The sequence below is a fragment of the Oncorhynchus keta genome, chromosome 15 (genome assembly GCF_023373465.1).
Source record: "Oncorhynchus keta strain PuntledgeMale-10-30-2019 chromosome 15, Oket_V2, whole genome shotgun sequence".
NCBI lineage: Eukaryota > Metazoa > Chordata > Actinopteri > Salmoniformes > Salmonidae > Oncorhynchus > Oncorhynchus keta.
This window is the reverse complement of record NC_068435.1, coordinates 13,419,209-13,440,525: the sequence shown is the minus strand read 5'-3', so window position 1 is coordinate 13,440,525 and position 21,317 is coordinate 13,419,209. Positions and strand designations below refer to the sequence as shown.

Here is a 21,317-nt window from a genome sequence, read left to right as displayed (position 1 = left end):
AAATATTTTTTTATTTTTATTAACAACAAATCAATACATAAAGCACATGAGGGAACACAAGCATACATAGATTACAAACAATGGACAATCGAGCTAGGGGGTACAATATCACATTACAATTACACAAGGACCTTAAGGGACATGCATATACTTACAATTCTAACAGCTTTTTTGTTAGTAGAGCATTTAACCGTCTTAAAATACAGTTCAATTTATTTTTGTAGGATACGAAAATGTGGTTTTCTGTTTGTAAATTTACATTTGTGTATATGAAATTTGGCCAAAAGAATAATGAAATTAATTACATAAAAATGATTCCGCTTATTTCTATTGTATGTAAAGAATCCAAACAGTACATCTCTCCACAATAGTGTAAAATCTTCATAAATGTGTTCAATTATAAACCTACTGATGTCTTGCCACAGTTTTCTTACATGCATACAATGCCAAAAAAGATGCACAACCATTCAAGAAGGCTCACCGTAATTGGCAACGGACAAAACGACGTCAAATCACATATCTACGGTAGTTTTGATTGGACTGATCATGTCAACATCATACTTTCAAAATCTTAGCTAGCAGTCATCATCATGAATCACGTTGACAATCTACATAACACATGTTTTTATGTTTTGCCCCACCAGGATTTACATGCTAAAATCCCCAGTGCTAAAGAACATGGCCCTGGCTGCTGCCCAATTGAATATGCATGTGACTTTTAATGGGAGAAAGCTGTGTGCGATTGGGTGGAGTGTTCAGTGACCATGATTCAGTGTGCCCGCCTTGGCAAGTTGTTGATGTTAAATGAGAGGACACAATGAGTTTGTGTTGACAGGGGTTGCATTCATATGGTTCATGCTCCAGGAGCTACGTCTTTCATGATAAATTAATCGACATTAACACCTTTTATCCATGTTCATCGATCCTCCTGTCTCACATTATTAACGTTTCTTTGTGTTGCAAAATGAGATGTTTGTTTATCTGGTGGCGCTGCACCTGAATGTCAACTACATTAAAGGAACACTTCTGTCCTATTCAAGTAATTTGTTCTTCTTCCTGGTTATGGTGGATCACGACTACGTACTTGTTGATGTCGTAGGATAAATACTTAGTCGTTACTTTTGAATTGTATAAACCAAATAATATTTTTTCAACACCTTGGCTTTCACACGTAGTGAATTTGACAGCAAAGTCATGCAGCACAGGTAGGCTTTCTTTTGCTCTATCTCTATCTTTGAGATTTCACACATGGTGAATTTTACGTCAAAGTTATGGAACACAGGTAGGCTTTCTGTCTTTGAGTTGCACAACTATCTTGAAAGAACAGTAGAGCATCTTTTAACATGTTTCTCTGTGATGGTAAAGCTATGTTTCAAACAATAGTGTTCTAGTTCAGTGTTGTTCCCATGACACGAAAGTGGGCAAGAGTGGTCATAAGCGGGTTGACTGAAGATCTACGGTGAAGAAATACAATGAATTACCATCATTAATCTAAATTAATGTCATAGTTGACAATCTGTCATTGAGTATGATTCATGCCATTTCTTTCATTCCTTGATATATAATCTATGAAATCGCTATTGAGCAAAATGTATAACAACTGTTGATCTGTCTATCTGTACTATCTAGTAGTCGAAAATCTTATGTAGTAATGGCACAATATAATGGGTAGTTAACAGCATATTTAACAGGGTAGTTAACAGGGTAGTTAACAGGCTAGTTAACAGGGTAGTTAACAGCATATTTAACAGCGTAGTTAACAGCATATTTAACAGCGTAGTTAACAGCATATTTAACAGGGTAGTTAACAGCATATTTAACAGGGTAGTTAACAGCATATTTAACAGGGTAGTTAACAGGGTAGTTAACAGGCTAGTTAACAGGGTAGTTAACAGCATATTTAACAGGGTAGTTAACAGGGTAGTTAACAGGCTAGTTAACAGGGTAGTTAACAGCATATTTAACAGGGTAGTTAACAGGGTAGTTAACAGGCTAGTTAACAGCATATTTAACAGGGTAGTTAACAGGGTAGTTAACAGGCTAGTTAACAGGGTAGTTAACAGCATATTTAACAGGGTAGTTAACAGGGTAGTTAACAGGCTAGTTAACAGGCTAGTTAACAGCGTAGTTAACAGGGTAGTTAACAGGCTAGTTAACAGGGTAGTTAACAGGGTAGTTAACAGGGTAGATAACAGAATATTTACCAGGGTAGTTAACAGCATATTTAACAGGGTAGTTAACAGGGTAGTTAACAGGGTAGTTAACAGCATATTTAACGGGGTAGTTAACAGCATATTTAACAGGGTAGTTAACAGCATATTTAACAGGGTAGTTAACAGCATATTTAACAGGGTAGTTAACAGCATATTTAACAGGGTAGTTAACAGCATATTTAACAGGGTAGTTAACAGCATATTTAACAGGGTAGTTAACAGCATATTTAACAGGGTAGTTAACAGCATATTTAACAGGGTAGTTAACAGCATATTTAACAGGGTAGTTAACAGCATATTTAACAGGGTAGTTAACAGCATATTTAACAGGGTAGTTAACAGCATATTTAACAGGGTAGTTAACAGCATATTTAACAGGGTAGTTAACAGCATATTTAACAGCGTAGTTAACAGCATATTTAACAGGGTAGTTAACAGCATATTTAACAGGGTAGTTAACAGCATATTTAACAGGGTAGATAACAGCATATTTAACAGGGTAGTTAACAGCATATTTAACAGGGTAGTTAACAGGGTAGTTAACAGCATATTTAACAGGGTAGTTAACAGCATATTTAACAGGGTAGTTAACAGCATATTTAACAGGGTAGTTAACAGCATATTTAACAGGGTAGTTAACAGCATATTTAACAGGGTAGTTAACAGCATATTTAACAGCGTAGTTAACAGCATATTTAACAGGGTAGTTAACAGCATATTTAACAGGGTAGTTAACAGCATATTTAACAGGGTAGTTAACAGCATATTTAACAGGGTAGTTAACAGCATATTTAACAGGGTAGTTAACAGCATATTTAACAGGGTAGTTAACAGCATATTTAACAGGGTAGTTAACAGCATATTTAACAGGGTAGTTAACAGCATATTTAACAGGGTAGTTAACAGCATATTTAACAGGGTAGTTAACAGGGTAGTTAACAGCATATTTAACATTGTAGTTAACAGGGTAGTTAACAGCATATTTAACAGGGTAGTTAACAGCGTAGTTAACAGGCTAGTTAACAGGCTAGTTAACAGCGTAGTTATCAGGGTAGTTAACAGGCTAGTTAACAGGCTAGTTAACAGCGTAGTTAACAGGGTAGTTAACAGCGTAGTTAACAGGGTAGTTAACAGCATATTTAACAGCGTAGTTAACAGGGTAGTTAACAGGCTAGTTAACAGGGTAGTTAACAGGGTAGTTAACAGGGTAGATAACAGAATATTTAACAGCGTAGTTAACAGGGTAGTTAACAGGGTAGTTAACAGGGTAGTTAACAGCATATTTAACAGCGTAGTTAACAGGCTAGTTAACAGGCTAGTTAACAGGGTAGTTAACAGCATATTTAACAGCGTAGTTAACAGGGTAGTTAACAGGCTAGTTAACAGGGTAGTTAACAGCATATTTAACAGCGTAGTTAACAGGCTAGTTAACAGGGTAGTTAACAGGCTAGTTAACAGGGTAGTTAACAGCGTAGTTAACAGGCTAGTTAACAGGCTAGTTAACAGCATATTTAACAGCGTAGTTAACAGGCTAGTTAACAGGGTAGTTAACAGCGTAGTTAACAGGGTAGTTAACATGCACCCCTTGGGGTCGCGAGGACCGAGTTTAGGAAACCCTGCAGTAGTATATCTCATTGCCAACTGTCCAGCAAGTTGAACTGTTGGCGAGTGTCTGAGAACAAACAGGTATATTGAATAGAGCAGTGATTCCCAACCAGGGATACTTGGCCTATCCACAGGGGGTACTTGAGAAGACTCATAAAACCATTGGTCTACTGGTAAAATGCACATGACGGGGTACTTCAGGGGTACTCCGGTAAGAGCAAAATTCAGTTGCTGGTACAGTAACCCAAAAAAGGTTGGGAACCACTGGTTTAGAGTGATAACAGACTGTTATTTTGTGCAGGTCATTCCATCAGTCTTTCCGCACCACTTCTTCTGTGAGAAGAGGAGGTCGTGAGACATCTGGAAAGAGGCTCTTTGTGACAGGTACCAAAAGTACAGGATGGGCAGCATCAGGAGGAGGAGCGACGAGGTACACTGTCACCCTTAAAAACACTATATTTGAGTCATTCATTTTAATATTTTTTTTCTGACATGCAGTCAGAAGGAGGAAAAGAAGGATCAGATAACAGATAATGGTTATTCTAATTTAAATTGAGAAAAATGTCAACTAATTCAACAAAATAAAAAAATCCTCTTTGTAAAATGAATTGAAATGGACTTGACCCCAACACTGGCCTGACCACTACCTCAGGTCCATCTACCAGAAATTCCGAGATGTTGACCTGCTGGACAAGAAGAAGACGATGACAGCTATGAAGGCTGGGGAGGACCGGGCTATTCTCCTAGGCCTGGGCATGGTCATTGCGTCGGCCATGATGTACTTTGTCCTGGGCATCACTGTACTGCGCTCCTATGCAGACAGGTACTGGACTATCAATCTGAGAGTGGATTGTTTTGTGTGGATTTTGTACTTTTGGGTGGACTCGGCTTTCGTTCAATCTGCCTTTGTAGTGTTGATGAGGTATGTTTGTTTGTCAGTCTTTTCTTTGTGCAAGTCACTGCACAGCATGCCACAGTATTATGGCGGGTTATCAGCGCCAATTCTAAAATGCAATGCTTAAATGCTAAATTGAAATGTGAAAATGACGCATCTACCTCTCTACCTGGTATTTTTACACCCCAACATCTTTCTGCAATTTGATTTGAATACAGAGAAAAATCTATATTTACATGCCACTGTGTAAATCCTACAATAGCCTTGAACTATTACCTTTATCTCTCCATATAGTGTGTGGACAGAGGGGAGTGTCTGTATCGTGCTCAACTCCACCATCACGGCAGACATGAACTGCTCTTATAGCTGTGGCTCGGACTGCTGGAGAGGCTCCAAGTATCCCTGTCTGCAGGTCTACGTCAGTGTCAACACCACGGGCAGGGTCAGCCGCTTATCCCACAATGAGGAGAGCTGGGACGCCAACTTTGAGGTGAACGGAGGTTGTGAAAGACTGGATAGCGTATGTTGACACGGGGCTTGTGATATTCTGACCACACCATATGTACACATGCATGTTATTCACTCATTTCGTCTAAACTGCTTGCGTGCGTCGGCGAGCGTCTGAGTAGCCAGGCACTAAAATAGAACTTGGTTCTATTTTGGACGCTTAACACACTGCAAGTCCTACCTCTTCCATCTCCTCATTGGTTTTTAGGAGCATATAGCTGTCACGCCCTGACCATAGAGAGCTGTTTATTCTCTGTTGGTTGGGGCGTGATAGTGACTAGGGTGGGTCATCTCGGTGATTAATGGTTTATGTTGGCCTGGTATGGTTCCCAATCAGAGACAGCTGTTTATCGTTGTCTCTGATTGGGGATCATATTTAGGGAGCCATTTCCTCATTGTGCTTGGTGGGATCTTGTCTACAGATACTTGCCTGTGTGCACACCAGTAGCTTCACATTTCGTTTGTGCTTGTTTGTTTTGTTTGGTGAGTTTCTATTGATTAAAATATGTGGAACTCTATGCACGCTGCGCCTTGGTCTACTCCTTTCAACGAGCGTGACAGAAGATCCCACCACCAAGGGACCAAGCAGCGTGGTCAGGAGGAGCAGGGATCCTGTGCCCGGGAGAAAAGTGAGTGGAGGACATCATGGACATGGGAGGAAGTTATGGCAGGGGATAAGACCCTGCCATGGAAGTAGGCAGAGGCAGCGAAGGAGGAGCAACGGCGACTCCGAAATTCAGTACCACGACGGAAGCCCGAGAGGCAGCCCCCAAATTTGCCCTGATGTGCCTGTCATCAGCCCGGTGCCACCTGTACCGGTCCCACGCATCAGGCCTCCAGTGTGCCTCCACAGTCCAGTAAGTCCTGTGCCTCTTTCCCACACTCGCCCTGAGGTGTGTGTCATGACCCCGGTGCCACCTGTACCGATATGACGCATCAGGCCTCCAGTGCGCCTCCACAGTCCAGTACTTCCTGTGCCTCTTCCCTGCACTCGCCCTGAGGTGCGTGTCACCAGCCCGGTACCACCAGTGCCAGCACCACGCATCAGGCCTCCAGTGCTCCTCCACAGTCCAGAGCTTCCAGCAACATTTCCCAGTCCAGAGCTTCTGGCGACGTATCACAGTCCGGAACCTCCAGCGATGGTCCACAGTCCGGAACCTCCTGAGACGGTCTACAGTCCAGAACCCCCTGAGACGGTCTACAGTCCGGAACCTCCTGAGACGGTCTACAGTCTGGAACCTCCTGAGACGGTCTACAGTCCGGAACCTCCTGAGACGGTCTACAGTCCGGAACCTCCTGAGACGGTCTACAGTCCGGAACCTCCTGAGACGGTCTACAGTCCGGAACCTCCTGAGACGGTCTACAGTCCGGAACCTCCTGAGACGGTCTACAGTCCGTAACCTCCTGAGACGGTCTACAGTCCGGAACCTCCTGAGACGGTCTACAGTCCGGAACCTCCTGAGACGGTCCACAGTCCGGTACCTCCTGAGACGGTCTACAGTCCGGAACCTCCAGCGACGGTCGGCGGTCCAGAGCCTCCAGCGACGGTCGACAATCCAGAGCCTCCAGCGATGGTCTGCAGTTCAGAGCCTTCAGCAGGGGTTCTCAGTCCAGAGCCTCCTGTGATGATCTACGGTCCGGTTCCTCCGGCGACGATATATAGTCCGGTGCCTCCAGCGACGCCACACGGTCCGGTTCCTCCTGCGACGATCCCCGCACCAGAGCCGCCATGGAGGAAGACATCATATCTGCGAGCGGAGAGGGTACTTCGCCCCGCACCGGAGCCCCCCCCGATGGTAGATGCCCACCCGGACCCTCTCCTATTGAGTCAGGTTTTGCGGTCGGAGTCCGCACCTTTGGGGGGAGGGGTACTGTCACGCCCTGACCATAGAGAGCTGTTTTTTCTCTGCTGGTTGGGGCGTGATAGTGACTAGGGTGGGTCATCTAGGTGATTAATGGTTTATGTTGGCCTGGTATGGTTCCCAATCAGAGACAGCTGTTTATCGTTGTCTCTGATTGGGGATCATATTTAGGAACTCTACGCACGCTGCGCCTTGGTCTACTCCTTTCAACGAGTGTGACAATAGCCGCGTGGGTGATTGAAAGATGAACCAAGGTCCACACTCCAGTCCAGTTGGTGGTGGTAATGCAACTTAAAGTTGGTTGCCAACCGCCATATAAAGTCCACAGAAGAAGAAGAATACCGATGGAGGAGATTACAATAAAATAACTAGGTTTCCCCTTTTATCTGTGAATTAATTGTCGGAGAAGAGAACACACGATTTTGAGTGATTCAAAATGGGTAAAGATTCTACAAAGATACAGAAAAAAAGGACCTTGTACATTTCAGGTAAAAAAAAACACCCAGTGTTTATATCCCATGACAAATTAGTTAGCAACAGCAAGCTAGCTAGCGAAATGGCCCTGAATGTTTCATGTGTTTTGACCTGTTCCCAAATTAATATGGTTGGTTCAGAGTTTATTTTGATATTTCAACCTGCGTGTTCTGATTTCATCTGGTGGTGATGGACAAAATCAAACGCGGACGCACGCATGTGCCCTGTCTAGCCAGCATGGCCTGCTTCTTCCTGTTCAGGTGGTCTGGGAAACTCCTAGCCCTATGCATGACTCATGATGCGCTATGTACCTGTTTCTCTCAACAGGAACAAATGTTTATACGAATAAATATTTATGTTGACTATCAAAGGATGCTTACTAAGCCTGTAGGTTAGGTATGCATGCTGAAAGCCCCCGAACTAACATCAATGTCACCCACCCACTTTCCTATTTCCAGTGTTTCTACGTGCCAAAGTGCCAGAAGGACACCAATGCCATGCACCACATTATCGTGAACATCTCAGAGCGCCTGAAGCCGCACCACCAGGTCCTGTGCTACTACGACCCCAGCGACCAGCAGGAGAGTGTCCTCCTGACCCGGCAGTACGGCCACAGTCCCGTCTTCCACTCGCTCTTCTGGCCCTCCTGTATGCTCACGGGGGGCACCGCCATCATCTTCATGGTCAAACTCACCCAGTACCTCTCCATTATGTGCGAGCAGGTTATCAAGATCGAAAGGTGAAGCTTGCTGGCGTGGCAGCTGAGAGCGTCAAACATGGCCGCCAGTCCGGACAGATGATGACATGAAAGGGATTGTTTCAACCGAATGACCCTGTGACCTCTTGTAATGTCGCTCTCTCAGCGCTGAGAGATTTGGAACAGGTGGCTGGACTGGCTTCTGTTCTGAAACTGACATCTTGGAAAGCAGATAAATGAATGTTTGACCCCTGTTGCCTGGAAAGCAACTTGCATGCATGTTTTCTTACTGAATATGTAAGCTTTTTATATACATTTAACAGGCTATTTGAAAGTTATTAAATTATTCACCAACGCTGAACATGGGACTTTCACAGAAAGTTGGGTACAATCCTAAGTGTTGAGTATTGGTGAGCACTTTATCTAACACAGATGACAATGCCAAGCTACATTTGTGCTGACGGAGTGAGACAGAGAGTTCATTCTCCTAAATTGTCCAATGTATTTGCTGAAGATAACTGTTCACGTCCTACTGTGTCAAAGTTAGAACCCTGTTTCAGTTCCTGTATGTTCACAATGAAGAGGGTTAAAGACCATTGTGGATATACTCGAACTAGGTAGAATATGCAGAATCTAAATGGGGAAAATGCTGAATGACACCATCAACATATTTTAGGGGTCAGCTATAGCTTATATTATTTATAGTAGATACCATTTTATTGTTCAGTCTGTCATACAGAACTTGTGTGCTATGCAGCAACAACAAAAATCAGTGTCTTGTGTTGCTCTGATGACAACCCCGGGAAAGCTGCAAAATCCATTCTGTTTATTTTTAATACATTTTGCTCTGTATGCAATAAATTGACCTCTCAAAACATATACATGCACTTATGCCTTCCCATGGTGAGGCATATCAAAATGAAATAAATCCTTTAATGGTGAATCAAGTAATTGTTTACAAATGATGCAACTGTAATAAACCCTACATTCTTGTTCAGAAATTCCTTCCTTTGAGGGCATTTGGCATAACAGCCTTTGAGCCTTTCCTTGCTTGAGAAAAATGTCACACCTGGCTTTGCATTTGTAACGGCGTTCTTCTATCTCCTCCTCTGACGAAGAGGTAGAATAAGGATCGGACCAAAATGCGGTGTGGTGGTTACTCATGTTCTTTAATAAAAGTGAACGAGACATGAAATAACTTATAATATACAAAAACCGGAACGAGAAAACCTATACAGCCTGTCTGGTGAACAACTACACAGAGACAGGAACAATCACCCACAAAAACACTCACAGAATATGGCTGCCTAAATATGGCTCCCAATCAGAGACAACGATAATCACCTGACTCTGATTGAGAACCGCCTCAGGCAGCCATAGACTAATTAGACACCCCACAAAACCCCAAGACAAAAAACACACCACAATAACCCATGTCACACCCTGGCCTGACCAAATAAAGAAAGAAAACACAAAATACTAAGACCAAGGCGTGACAGCATTAGACTGGCTTTGGATAGAAATACACATTTTATGGCTGCATTAATCACATCTTGTATATAGACTCCCCTTTTTGTTTTTTCCTACTGTGTTATTGACTTGTTAATTGTTTACTCCATGTGTACATTTACATTTAAGTCATTTAGCAGACGCTCTTATCCAGAGCGACTTACAAATTGGTAACTCTGTGTTGTCTGTTCACACTGCTATGCTTTATCTTGGCTAGGTCGCAGTTGCAAATGAGAACTTGTTCTCAACTAGCCTACCTGGTTAAATCATAAAAAATAAAAATAAATTGATATTGTTGGTTTCACTGCTCTCCCTTGTTATGACACACGTGTTGTTTGCTTGGCCAACTGCCCTCTTCCATCTCCCTTTTACAGCAATGGAACGCAGAAAATATTTTACAATTAAGCAAGGGGGTTTCCTTGAATTTCCCCCCCTTTGCTGTCCACTTCATGACAAGGTTATTACCCCCTGACCAGAAGCAGTGTAGGCAGCCTAGTCCATTTTAGAGTGGGAGAGCCATAAGGAGTGCCCAGTAGGTCTAATGGCTGTCAGGTGGTTTCGGAAGATACATCTGCGTTTATGAAAATGGCGTCCCTTCAGAGGACAAGAACAAGATGTATGTCAGGAGAAGTGCAATATCATATGGAGACGTATACTTGGAATACAGAGGAGTAATGGAAGGAAAAAGAGAGGCAGAGGAGGTCGAAGAGAGAGGGGGAAGATGAGGGAGAAGCAGATGGAGCTGTATGCCGGATTTAAGACAGGAGGAGAATTGGATGTGAGTGAGGGCAAGGTATTGGAGATGGCAGGTGTGATGAAGTTCTCGGAGCCTGAGGACTGCACCGATGGTCAGGATAAATATGAGTCAGCGACGGTAAGGAGGGTAATTTTGTGAAAAGTGAACCTTTGCCTTCAGGCTAATCCATTTGTGGTTTCAGGATGGGTGAAAACAGTTGGATGCTGTGGAATCGGTGAAGGTGATAATTGTCTTGTGATAATTGTTTGTGTTTCTGCTGGTCAGAGGGAATATAGGTGCTCTGCGTGTAACGAATGGGGACATAAGATGTGAATTGTTTTCTCTCAAGAAAAGGGCTCCATTGACAGGAGTGATTTCTGGGATAGCGGTAAATGCAGTGGTGTAAAGTACTTAAGTAAAAATACTTTAAAGTACTACTTAAGTCGTTTTTTTGGGTATCTTTACTTTACTATTTATATTTTTGACGACGTTTACTTTTACTTCACTACATTCCTAAAGAGAATTATGTACTTTTTACTCCCAAAATGACTTTTTACATGTTGAATGCTTAGCAGAACAGGAAAATTGTCTAATTCACACACTTATCAAGAGAACATCCCTGGTCATCCCTACTGCCTCTGATCTGACTGACTCACTAAACACATGCTTCATTTGTAAATGATGTCTGAGTGTTGGAGTGTGCCTCTGGCTATCTGTAAATGATGTCTGAGTGTTGGAGTGTGCCTCTGGCTATCTGTAAATGATGTCTGAGTGTTGGAGTGTGCCTCTGGCTATCTGTAATGATGTCTGAGTGTTGGAGTGTGCCTCTGGCTATCTGTAAATGATGTCTGAGTGTTGGAGTGTGCCCTGGCTATCTGTAAATGATGTCTGAGTGTTGGAGTGTGGCCTCTGGCTATCTGTAAATGATGTCTGAGTGTTGGGTGTGCTCTGTAAATGATGTCTGATGTTGGAGTGTGCTGTCTGTAAATGATGTCTGAGTGTTGGAGTGTGCCCCTGGCTATCTGTAAATGATGTCTGAGTGTTGGAGTGTGCCTCTGGCTATCTGTAAATGATGTCTGAGTGTTGGAGTGTGCCTCTGGCTATCTGTAAATGATGTCTGAGTGTTGGAGTGTGCCTCTGGCTATCTGTAAATGATGTCTGAGTGTTGGAGTGTGCCCCTGGCTATCTGTAAATGATGTCTGAGTGTTGGAGTGTGCCTCTGGCTATCTGTAAATGATGTCTGAGTGTTGGAGTGTGCCCCTGGCTATCTGTAAATGATGTCTGAGTGTTGGAGTGTGCCTCTGGCTATCTGTAAATGATGTCTGAGTGTTGGAGTGTGCCTCTGGCTATCTGTAAATGATGTCTGAGTGTTGGAGTGTGCCTCTGGCTATCTGTAAATGATGTCTGAGTGTTGGAGTGTGCCCTGGCTATCTGTAAATGATGTCTGAGTGTTGGAGTGTGCCTCTGGCTATCTGTAAATGATGTCTGAGTGTTGGAGTGTGCCTCTGGCTATCTGTAAATGATGTCTGAGTGTTGGAGTGTGCCTCTGGCTATCTGTAAATGATGTCTGAGTGTTGGAGTGTGCCTCTGGCTATCTGTAAATGATGTCTGAGTGTTGGAGTGTGCCTCTGGCTATCTGTAAATGATGTCTGAGTGTTGGAGTGTGCCTCTGGCTATCTGTAAATGATGTCTGAGTGTTGGAGTGTGCCTCTGGCTATCTGTAAATGATGTCTGAGTGTTGGAGTGTGCCTCTGGCTATCTGTAAATGATGTCTGAGTGTTGGAGTGTGCCTCTGGCTATCTGTAAATGATGTCTGAGTGTTGGAGTGTGCCTCTGGCTATCTGTAAATGATGTCTGAGTGTTGGAGTGTGCCTCTGGCTATCTGTAAATGATGTCTGAGTGTTGGAGTGTGCCTCTGGCTATCTGTAAATGATGTCTGAGTGTTGGAGTGTGCCTCTGGCTATCTGTAAATGATGTCTGAGTGTTGGAGTGTGCCTCTGGCTATCTGTAAATGATGTCTGAGTGTTGGAGTGTGCCTCTGGCTATCTGTAAATGATGTCTGAGTGTTGGAGTGTGCCTCTGGCTATCTGTAAATGATGTCTGAGTGTTGGAGTGTGCCTCTGGCTATCTGTAAATGATGTCTGAGTGTTGGAGTGTGCCTCTGGCTATCTGTAAATGATGTCTGAGTGTTGGAGTGTGCCTCTGGCTATCTGTAAATGATGTCTGAGTGTTGGAGTGTGCCCCTGGCTATCTGTAAATGATGTCTGAGTGTTGGAGTGTGCCCCTGGCTATCTGTAAATGATGTCTGAGTGTTGGAGTGTGCCCCTGGCTATCTGTAAATGATGTCTGAGTGTTGGAGTGTGCCTCTGGCTATCTGTAAATGATGTCTGAGTGTTGGAGTGTGCCTCTGGCTATCTGTAAATGATGTCTGAGTGTTGGAGTGTGCCTCTGGCTATCTGTAAATGATGTCTGAGTGTTGGAGTGTGCCCCTGGCTATCTGTAAATGATGTCTGAGTGTTGGAGTGTGCCCCTGGCTATCTGTAAATGATGTCTGAGTGTTGGAGTGTGCCCCTGGCTATCTGTAAATGATGTCTGAGTGTTGGAGTGTGCCTCTGGCTATCTGTAAATGATGTCTGAGTGTTGGAGTGTTCCCTGGCTATCTGTAAATGATGTCTGAGTGTTGGAGTGTGCCTCTGGCTATCTGTAAATGATGTCTGAGTGTTGGAGTGTGCCCTGGCTATCTGTAAATGATGTCTGAGTGTTGGAGTGTGCCTCTGGCTATCTGTAAATGATGTCTGAGTGTTGGAGTGTGCCTCTGGCTATCTGTAAATGATGTCTGAGTGTTGGAGTGTGCCTCTGGCTATCTGTAAATGATGTCTGAGTGTTGGAGTGTGCCTCTGGCTATCTGTAAATGATGTCTGAGTGTTGGAGTGTGCCTCTGGCTATCTGTAAATGATGTCTGAGTGTTGGAGTGTGCCTCTGGCTATCTGTAATGATGTCTGAGTGTTGGAGTGTGCCTCTGGCTATCTGTAAATGATGTCTGAGTGTTGGAGTGTGCCCCTGGCTATCTGTAAATGATGTCTGAGTGTTGGAGTGTGCCTCTGGCTATCTGTAAATGATGTCTGAGTGTTGGAGTGTGCCTCTGGCTATCTGTAAATGATGTCTGAGTGTTGGAGTGTGCCTCTGGCTATCTGTAAATGATGTCTGAGTGTTGGAGTGTTCCCCTGGCTATCTGTAAATGATGTCTGAGTGTTGGAGTGTGCCCCTGGCTATCTGTAAATGATGTCTGAGTGTTGGAGTGTGCCCCTGGCTATCTGTAAATGATGTCTGAGTGTTGGAGTGTGCCTCTGGCTATCTGTAAATGATGTCTGAGTGTTGGAGTGTGCCCCTGGCTATCTGTAAATGATGTCTGAGTGTTGGAGTGTGCCTCTGGCTATCTGTAAATGATGTCTGAGTGTTGGAGTGTGCCTCTGGCTATCTGTAAATGATGTCTGAGTGTTGGAGTGGGCCTCTGGCTATCTGTAAATGATGTCTGAGTGTTGGAGTGTGCCTCTGGCTATCCGTCAATTTAAAAAACAAGACAATGTTGCCGTCTAGTTTGCTTAACATAAGGAATTTGAAATGATTTTACTTTTGCTACTTAACTGTATTTTAGCAATTACATTTACTTTTGATACTTAAGTATATTTAAAGCCAAATACTTTTAGACTTTTACAATTGACAATTGGGTACTTTTTCCACCACTGGGTAAATGTATCAAGGCACAAGGCGAGACCCAAATGCAGACACAGGAGGCAGATGGTTGGAAGTATTACAATGTTTATTAATCCAAAGGGATAGGCAAGAGAATGGTCGTGGACAGGCAAAAAGGTGAAAAGCAGATCAGAGTCCAGGAGGTACAGAGTGGCAGACAGGCTCGTGGTCAAGGCAGGCAGAATGGTCAGGCAGGCGGGTACAGAGTGGCAGACAGGCTCGTGGTAAGTCCAGAAACAGGCAAGGGTCAAAACCGGGAGGACTAGAAAAAGGAGAATGCAAAAGCAGGAGAACAGGAAAACGCTGGTTGACTTGGAACATACAAGACGAACTGGCACAGAGAGACAGGAAACACAGGGATAAATACACTGGGGAGAATAAGTGACACCTGGAGAGGGTGGAGACAATCACAGGAACAGGTGAAACAGATCAGGGTGTGACGGTACCCCCAGGGACGCCTTCTGGTGTCCTACCTGGGCGCATACCTGGCTGACCGTGGTGTCGGCGGTGGAAAATGACGACGAGGGCCGGGTCCAATATGTCTTCAGCAGGAACCCACCACTCCCCCGGGCCATAACCCTCCCAGTCAACCAGGTACTAGAAATCCCTGCCCCGTGGTCGAACCTTCAGGAGGTGTCTTACCGTATACACTGGCTGGCCACCAATAACCCGGGGGGGGAATACGGAGGGTACGGGGTAACACAAGACGGACAGCAGTGGAACTCAGGACTCTGGAGATGGGAAAAGGACCAATGAACCGAGGTCAAACCGAGGGCCAATGAACCGAGGACCAATGAATCGATCCCTTCGGGATCTACCCAAAGGGGCAGATCCCGAGTTGAAAGCCATACCCTCTGCCCAATGCGATTAGCGGGGAGCTGGGGTCCAGCGACGGTCAGCTTGTCGACGATACCTGGAGTTGGTCTTGAGAATAGCCGCCCTGGCTCTTTCCAGGTATGTTGACAGCGGCGGACAAACCAAGGGTACACTGTCACGCCTGCTCCCGCTCTTCCTCCCCCTCTCCCAGCCGGCTTGCCCAACTCCTATGTCTCGGCCGGTTCGCCCAGGTGGGCGCTGGGTGGCAGCCCTAGGGGGGTACTGTCACGCCTGCTCCCGCTCTTCCTCCCTCTGGTGCTCGAGGGCGCCAGACTCCCCAACATTACGCACTCAAGCCACCTTCAGTACGCACACCTGCCTTTCCCCATCACAGGCATCAGCGCTCATTGGACTCACGTGGACTCCATTACTTGTGTAATTTCCTTCGCTATATCTGTCTGTTTCCTAGCTCTGTTCCCTGCTTCAGGATTATTTGTCTCATGTCCATGTTACCCGTGTTCCGACGCGGTTCCTGTCTTGTTTCCTTGTCTGTCCCTGAATAAATGTCTGACTCCCTGTACCTGCTTCTCCTGTCCGTCGTCGGTCCTTACAAGACGTGAAAGTTGACCAACCGAAGGGGAAGTTTCCTGGTGTTTGTGATGCTCGTCGTTTGGTAAGACGCAGAGAAACAGTGGTGGTGAAACAGAAGAGTCGTTGTCTGTTATTTTGAGTTTTGATGTTGAGTCTTTGTTCGACAAAGTAATGTTAGGGTATATAAGTTATCATGTACGAGCTTTTGTGCCGAATACATTACGTTGTTACAGGTGTCAAGCTGATGGGCATGTGGCAGCAGTGTGTAGGAGGGAGGTTCCTAGGTGTGATAAATGTGCAGAAGGGCATGAGACAAATGAATGTGTAGCATTGGGGAAAGTAGTGGTATGTGTTAATTGTAGAGGTGCCCATGGGGGTGGGGATCAGAAATGTCCGGTGCGAGAGAGGCAGGTTGAGGTTTCCAGGGTTAGAGTAGTGCAGAAGTTGTCTTATGCTGAGGCAGTGAAAAAAGTAGAGGAAGTTGGTGCAAGGGGGAGGCATCCTGAGAAAAGTGGTGTGAGCAGTAGATCTCTACCAGTACATAGGGATAGGCCAGCAAGTGATATATTCTTCAGTAAGATTGGATTTTTTGCGTTTCTTTTTCTTTATTTTATTTAACCTTTATTTAACTAGGCAAGTCAGTTAAGACCAAATTGTTATTTACAATGACGGCCTACCAAATGACAAAAGGCCTCCTGCGGGAACAGGGGCTGGGATAAAAAAATAGGACAAAACACACATCATGACAAGAGAGACAACACAACACTACATAAAGAGAGACCTAAGACAACAACATAGCATGGCAGAAACCCATGACAACACAGGATGGTAGCAACACAACATGACAACAACATGGTAGCGACACAACATGGTAGCAGCACAAAACATGCTGCAAACATTAGGTAGAGACAACGAAACATCACGCAAAGGAGCCACAACTTTCAGTAAGAGTGTCCATGATTGAATATTTGACTAAAGAGATTGAGATGAAACTGTCCCGTTTGAGTGTTTGTTGCAGCTCGTTCAAGTCACTAGATGCAGCGAACTGAAAAGACGAGTGACCCAGGGATCTGTGTGCTTTGGGGACCTTTAACAGAATGGGACTGGCAGAACGGGTGTTGTATGTGGAGGATGAGGGCTGCAGTAGATATCTCAGATAGGGGAGAGTGAGGCCTAAGAGGATTTTATAAATAAGCATCAACCAATGGGTCTTGCGATGGGTATACAGAGATAACCAGTGCAGTGATGTGTCCTATAAGGAACATTGGTGGCAAATCTGATGGCCAAATAGTATTTTTATTTATTTTTATTTAACCTTTATTTAACAGGTTGGCCAGTTGAGAACAAGTTCTCATTTACAACTGCAACCTGGCCAAGATAAAGCAAAGCAGTGCAAAAAAAACAACAACACAGAGTTACACATAAACAAACGGACAGTCAAAAACACAATAGAAAAATCTATGTACATTGTGTGCAAATGTAAAAAGAGGCAAAATAATTAAAATGTTGCGTTTACACTGGAGTGATAGATCTGCAGATGATGTTGTGCAAGTAGAGATACTGGGGTGCAAAAGAGCAAGAGGATAAATAACAATATGGGGATGAGGTAGTTGGGTGGGCTATTTACAGATTGGCTGTGTAGAGATACAGTGATCGGTATGCTGCACTGACAGCTCATGCTTAAAGTTAGAGATTTTTTGCAATTTGTTCCAATCATTGGCAGCAGAGAACTGGAAGGAAAGGTGGCCAAAGGAAGTGTTGGCTTTGGGGATGACCAGTGAAATATACCTGCTGGAGTGTGTGCTACAGGTGGGTGTTGCTATGGTGACCAGTGAGCTGAGATAAGGTGGGGCTTTACCTAGCAAAGATGTATAGATGACCTGGAGCCAGTGGGTTTGGCGACGAATATGTAGCGAGAGCATACAGCCAATAAGAGCATACAGGTCGCAGTGGTGGGTAGTATTTCGGGATTTGATGACAAAACGGATGGCACTGTCATAGACTGCATTCAATTTGCTGAGTAGAGTGTTGGAGGCTATTTTGTAAATTATATTGCCGAAGTCAAGGATTGGTAGGATAGTCAGTTTTACAAGGGTATGTTTGGCAGCATGAGCGAAGGAGGCTTTGTTGCAAAATAGGAAGCCGATTCTAGATTTAATTTTGGATTGGAGATGCTAAGTCTGGAAGGAGAGTTTACAGTCTAACCAGTCACCTAAGTATTTGTAGTTGTCCACATAAGTCAGAACCGTCCAGATTAGTGATGCTAGTCTGGCGGGTGGTGCAGGCAGCAATCGGTTGAAGAGCATGCACTTAGTTTTACTAGCATTTAAAAGCAGTTGGAGGCCAAGAAAGGAGTGTTGTATGGCATTGAAGCTCGTTTGGAGGTTTGTTAGCACAGTGTCCAAAGAAGGGCCAGATGTATACAAAATGATGTCGTCTGCGTAGAGGTGGATCAGATAATCACCAGCAGCAAGAGCGACATCATTGATATATACAGAGAAAAGAGTCGGCCCGAGAATTGAACCCTGTGGCACACCCATAGAGACTGCCAGAGGTCCGGACAACAGGCCCTCCGATTTGACACACAGAACTCTATCTGAAGAGTTGTTGGTGAACCAGTCGAGGCAGTCATTTGAGAAGCCAAGGCTATTGAGTCTGCCGATAAGAATGCGGTGATTGACAGAGTTGAAAGCATATTTGTAAACAACAGCTGTTGCACGAAATCTAAGGAAGTCTCTAGATTTTGCTCGCCTGAAGTAGAGTATCTTGTGATAAATTGTAGACCACACTATCTGCCTAGAGAGTTTTCAGCAATACATTTCGTGGCTGTTTATTTACCACCACAGACGGATGCTGGCACTAAGATCGCACTCAGACAGCTGTATAAGGAAATAAGAAAACAGGAAACCGCTCATCCAGAGGCGGAAGTCCTAGAGGGAAACTTAAATGAGTTCTACCTAATTTCTATCAACATGTTAAATGTGCAACCAGAGGGAAAACAATTTTTGACCACCTGTACTCCACACACAGAGACGCGTACAAAGCTCTCACTCGCCCTCCATTTGGTAAATCCGACAACAATTCTATCCTCCTGATTCCTGCTTACAAGCTAAAATTAAAGCAGGAAGCACCAGTGACTCGGTCTATAAAAAAGTGGTCAGATGAAGCAGATGCTAGACTACAGGACTGTTTTGCTATCACAGACTGGAACATGTTCCGTGATTCTTCCAATATCATTGAGGAATACACCACATCAGTCACTGGCTTTATCAATAAGTGCATTCAGGATGTCGTCCCCACAGTGACTGTACGGACATACCCCAACCAGAAGCCATGGATTACAGGCAACATTCGCACTGAGCTAAAGGGTAGAGCTACCACTTTCAAGGTGCGGGACTCTAACCCGAAAGCTTATAAGAAATCCTGCTATGCCCTCTGACGAACCATCAAACAGGCAAAAAGTCAATACAGGGCTAAGATTGAATCATACTACACCGGCTCAGATGCTCGTCTTATGTGGCAGGGCTTGCAAACTGTTACAGGCTACAAAGGGATGCACAGCCACGAGCTGCCCAGTGACACAAGCCTACCAGACGAGCTAAATCACTTCTATGCTCGCTTCGAGGCAAGCAACACTGAGGCATGCATGAGAGCATCAGCTGTTCTTGATGACTGTGTAATCACGCTCTCCGTAGCCAACGTGAGTAAGACCTTTAAACAGGTCAACATACACAAGGCTGCGGGCCCAGACGGATTACCAGGACATGTGGTCCGGGCATGTACTGACCAACTGGCAGGTGTCTTCACTGACATTTTCAACATGTCCCTGATTGAGTCTGTAATAAAAACATATTTCAAGCAGACCACCATAGTCCCTGTGCCCAAGAACACAAAGGCAATGTGCCTATATGACTGCATATATTATGAATGCTATTCATTGACTATAGCTCAGTGTTCAACAGCATAGTACCCTCAAAGCAAATCACTAAGCTAAAGATCCTGGGACTAAACACCTCCCTCTGCAACTGGATGCTCGACTTCCTGATGGGCCGCCCCCAGGTGGTGAGGGTAGGTTGCAACACATCTGCCACCCTGATCCTCAACACCGGAGCCCCTCAGGGGTGCGTGCTCAGTCCCCTCCTGTACTTCCTGTTCACCCATGACTGCATGGCAAGGCATGACTCCAACACCATCATTTAGTTTGCAGCCGACACAACAGTGGTAGGCCTGATCACCGGCAGTGACAAGACAGCCTACAGGGAGGAGGTCAGAGACCTGGCCGGGTGGTGCCAGAATAACAACCTATCCCTCAACATAACCAAGACTAAGGAGATAATTGTGGACTACAGGAAAAGGAGGACCGAGCACGCCCCCATTCTCATCGACAGGGTTGTAGTGGAGCAGGTTGAGAGCTTCAAGTTCCTTGGTGTCCACATCACCAACAAACTAACATGGTCCAAACACACCAAAAGTCGTGAAAAGGGCACGACAAAGCCTATTCCCCCTCAGGAAACTAAAATGATTTGTCATGGGTCCTCAGATCCTTAAAAGGTTCTACAGCTGCAACATCGAGAGCATCCTGACTGGTTGCATCATTGCCTGGTACGGCAATTGCTCGGCCTCCGATCGCAAGGCACTCCAGAGCGTAGTGTGTACAGCCCAGTACATCACTGGGGCTAAGCTGCCTGCCATCCAGGACCTCTACACCAGGCGGTGTCAGAGGAAGGCCCTAAAAATTGTCAAAGACCCCAGCCACCCCAGTCATAGACTGTTCTCTCTATTACCGCATGGCAAGCGGTAGTGGAGTGCCAAGTCTAGGACAAAAAGGCTTCTCAACAGTTTTTACCCCCAAGCCATAAGACTCCTGAACAGGTAATCAAATGGCTACCTGGACTATTTGCCTCTCACCTATGGGGAGAGGGGCATTCTTCTTACCAAACCACATGACCTTTGTTTTTGAGATGTTCAGAACAAGTTTAAGGGCAGAGAAAGTTTGTGGACATTAAGAAATCTTTGTTGTAGAGTGTTTAACAAAGTTCCGGGGAGGGGCCAGCTGAGTATAAGACTGTATAATCTGCATATAAATGGATGAGAGATCTTCCTACTGCCTAAACTATGGTGTTGATGTAAATTGAGAAGAGTGTCTGGCCTAGGCTCAAGCCTTGGGGTACTCCCTTGTTGAAAGGCAGTGGCTGAGACAGCAGATGTTCTGACTTTATACACTGCACTCTTTGAGAGGTAGTTAGCAAACCAGGCCAAAGACCCCTCAGAGACACCAATACTCCTTAGCCGGCCCACAAGAATGGAATGGTCTACCGTATCAAAAGCTTGGATATAGTCATGGATATCATCTGTACTGCAGGAATGGAACGTAAGTTGTAGAACATTTAATTTGTAGTGGCAACTGCAGAGAGGTATTTGGGTGTATGAGATTTGACCTCAAAAGAGTTACAGGGTGTGTTGAGTGGTGGTATCCTGTTCTTTCAGGCTGTTGGCCTGAGGTAGGGTTAGATATATTAAAATAGTGGAGTTGGGTGGTGGGTGTATGGTTAGATGGTAGGGTATTTGTTGATTTATTCAGATTTTTTTAAATGTAAAAATAATAACAATTCAAGAAAAGTATAAGGGATGTATACTCCAGTTTAGTCGGTGGCTGTAA

General features: G+C 44.6%; 1 protein-coding gene across 1 annotated transcript; it reads left to right on the top strand.

Annotated features, from left to right (window-relative positions):
• Positions 1-1,160: 1,160 nt before the first annotated feature.
• On the top strand, positions 1,161-10,041 carry LOC118394436 (calcium-activated potassium channel subunit beta-2-like). The gene is made up of 5 exons (XM_035787629.2): positions 1,161-1,205; positions 4,120-4,248; positions 4,471-4,641; positions 5,008-5,203; positions 8,015-10,041. Exons 1-5 carry the CDS (start codon positions 1,195-1,197, stop codon positions 8,297-8,299), a joined length of 792 nt encoding a protein of 263 aa, XP_035643522.1. The 5' UTR covers positions 1,161-1,194; the 3' UTR covers positions 8,300-10,041.
• The last annotated feature ends 11,276 nt before the right edge of the window (positions 10,042-21,317 follow it).

Bases quoted from the DNA above. Each gene is read 5' to 3' on its own strand.
- LOC118394436 (XM_035787629.2), top strand. The intron at 4,642-5,007 runs GTACTGGACTAT...CTCTCCATATAG, and splicing joins CTGCGCTCCTATGCAGACAG to TGTGTGGACAGAGGGGAGTG. The intron at 5,204-8,014 runs GTGAACGGAGGT...TCCTATTTCCAG, and splicing joins GCTGGGACGCCAACTTTGAG to TGTTTCTACGTGCCAAAGTG.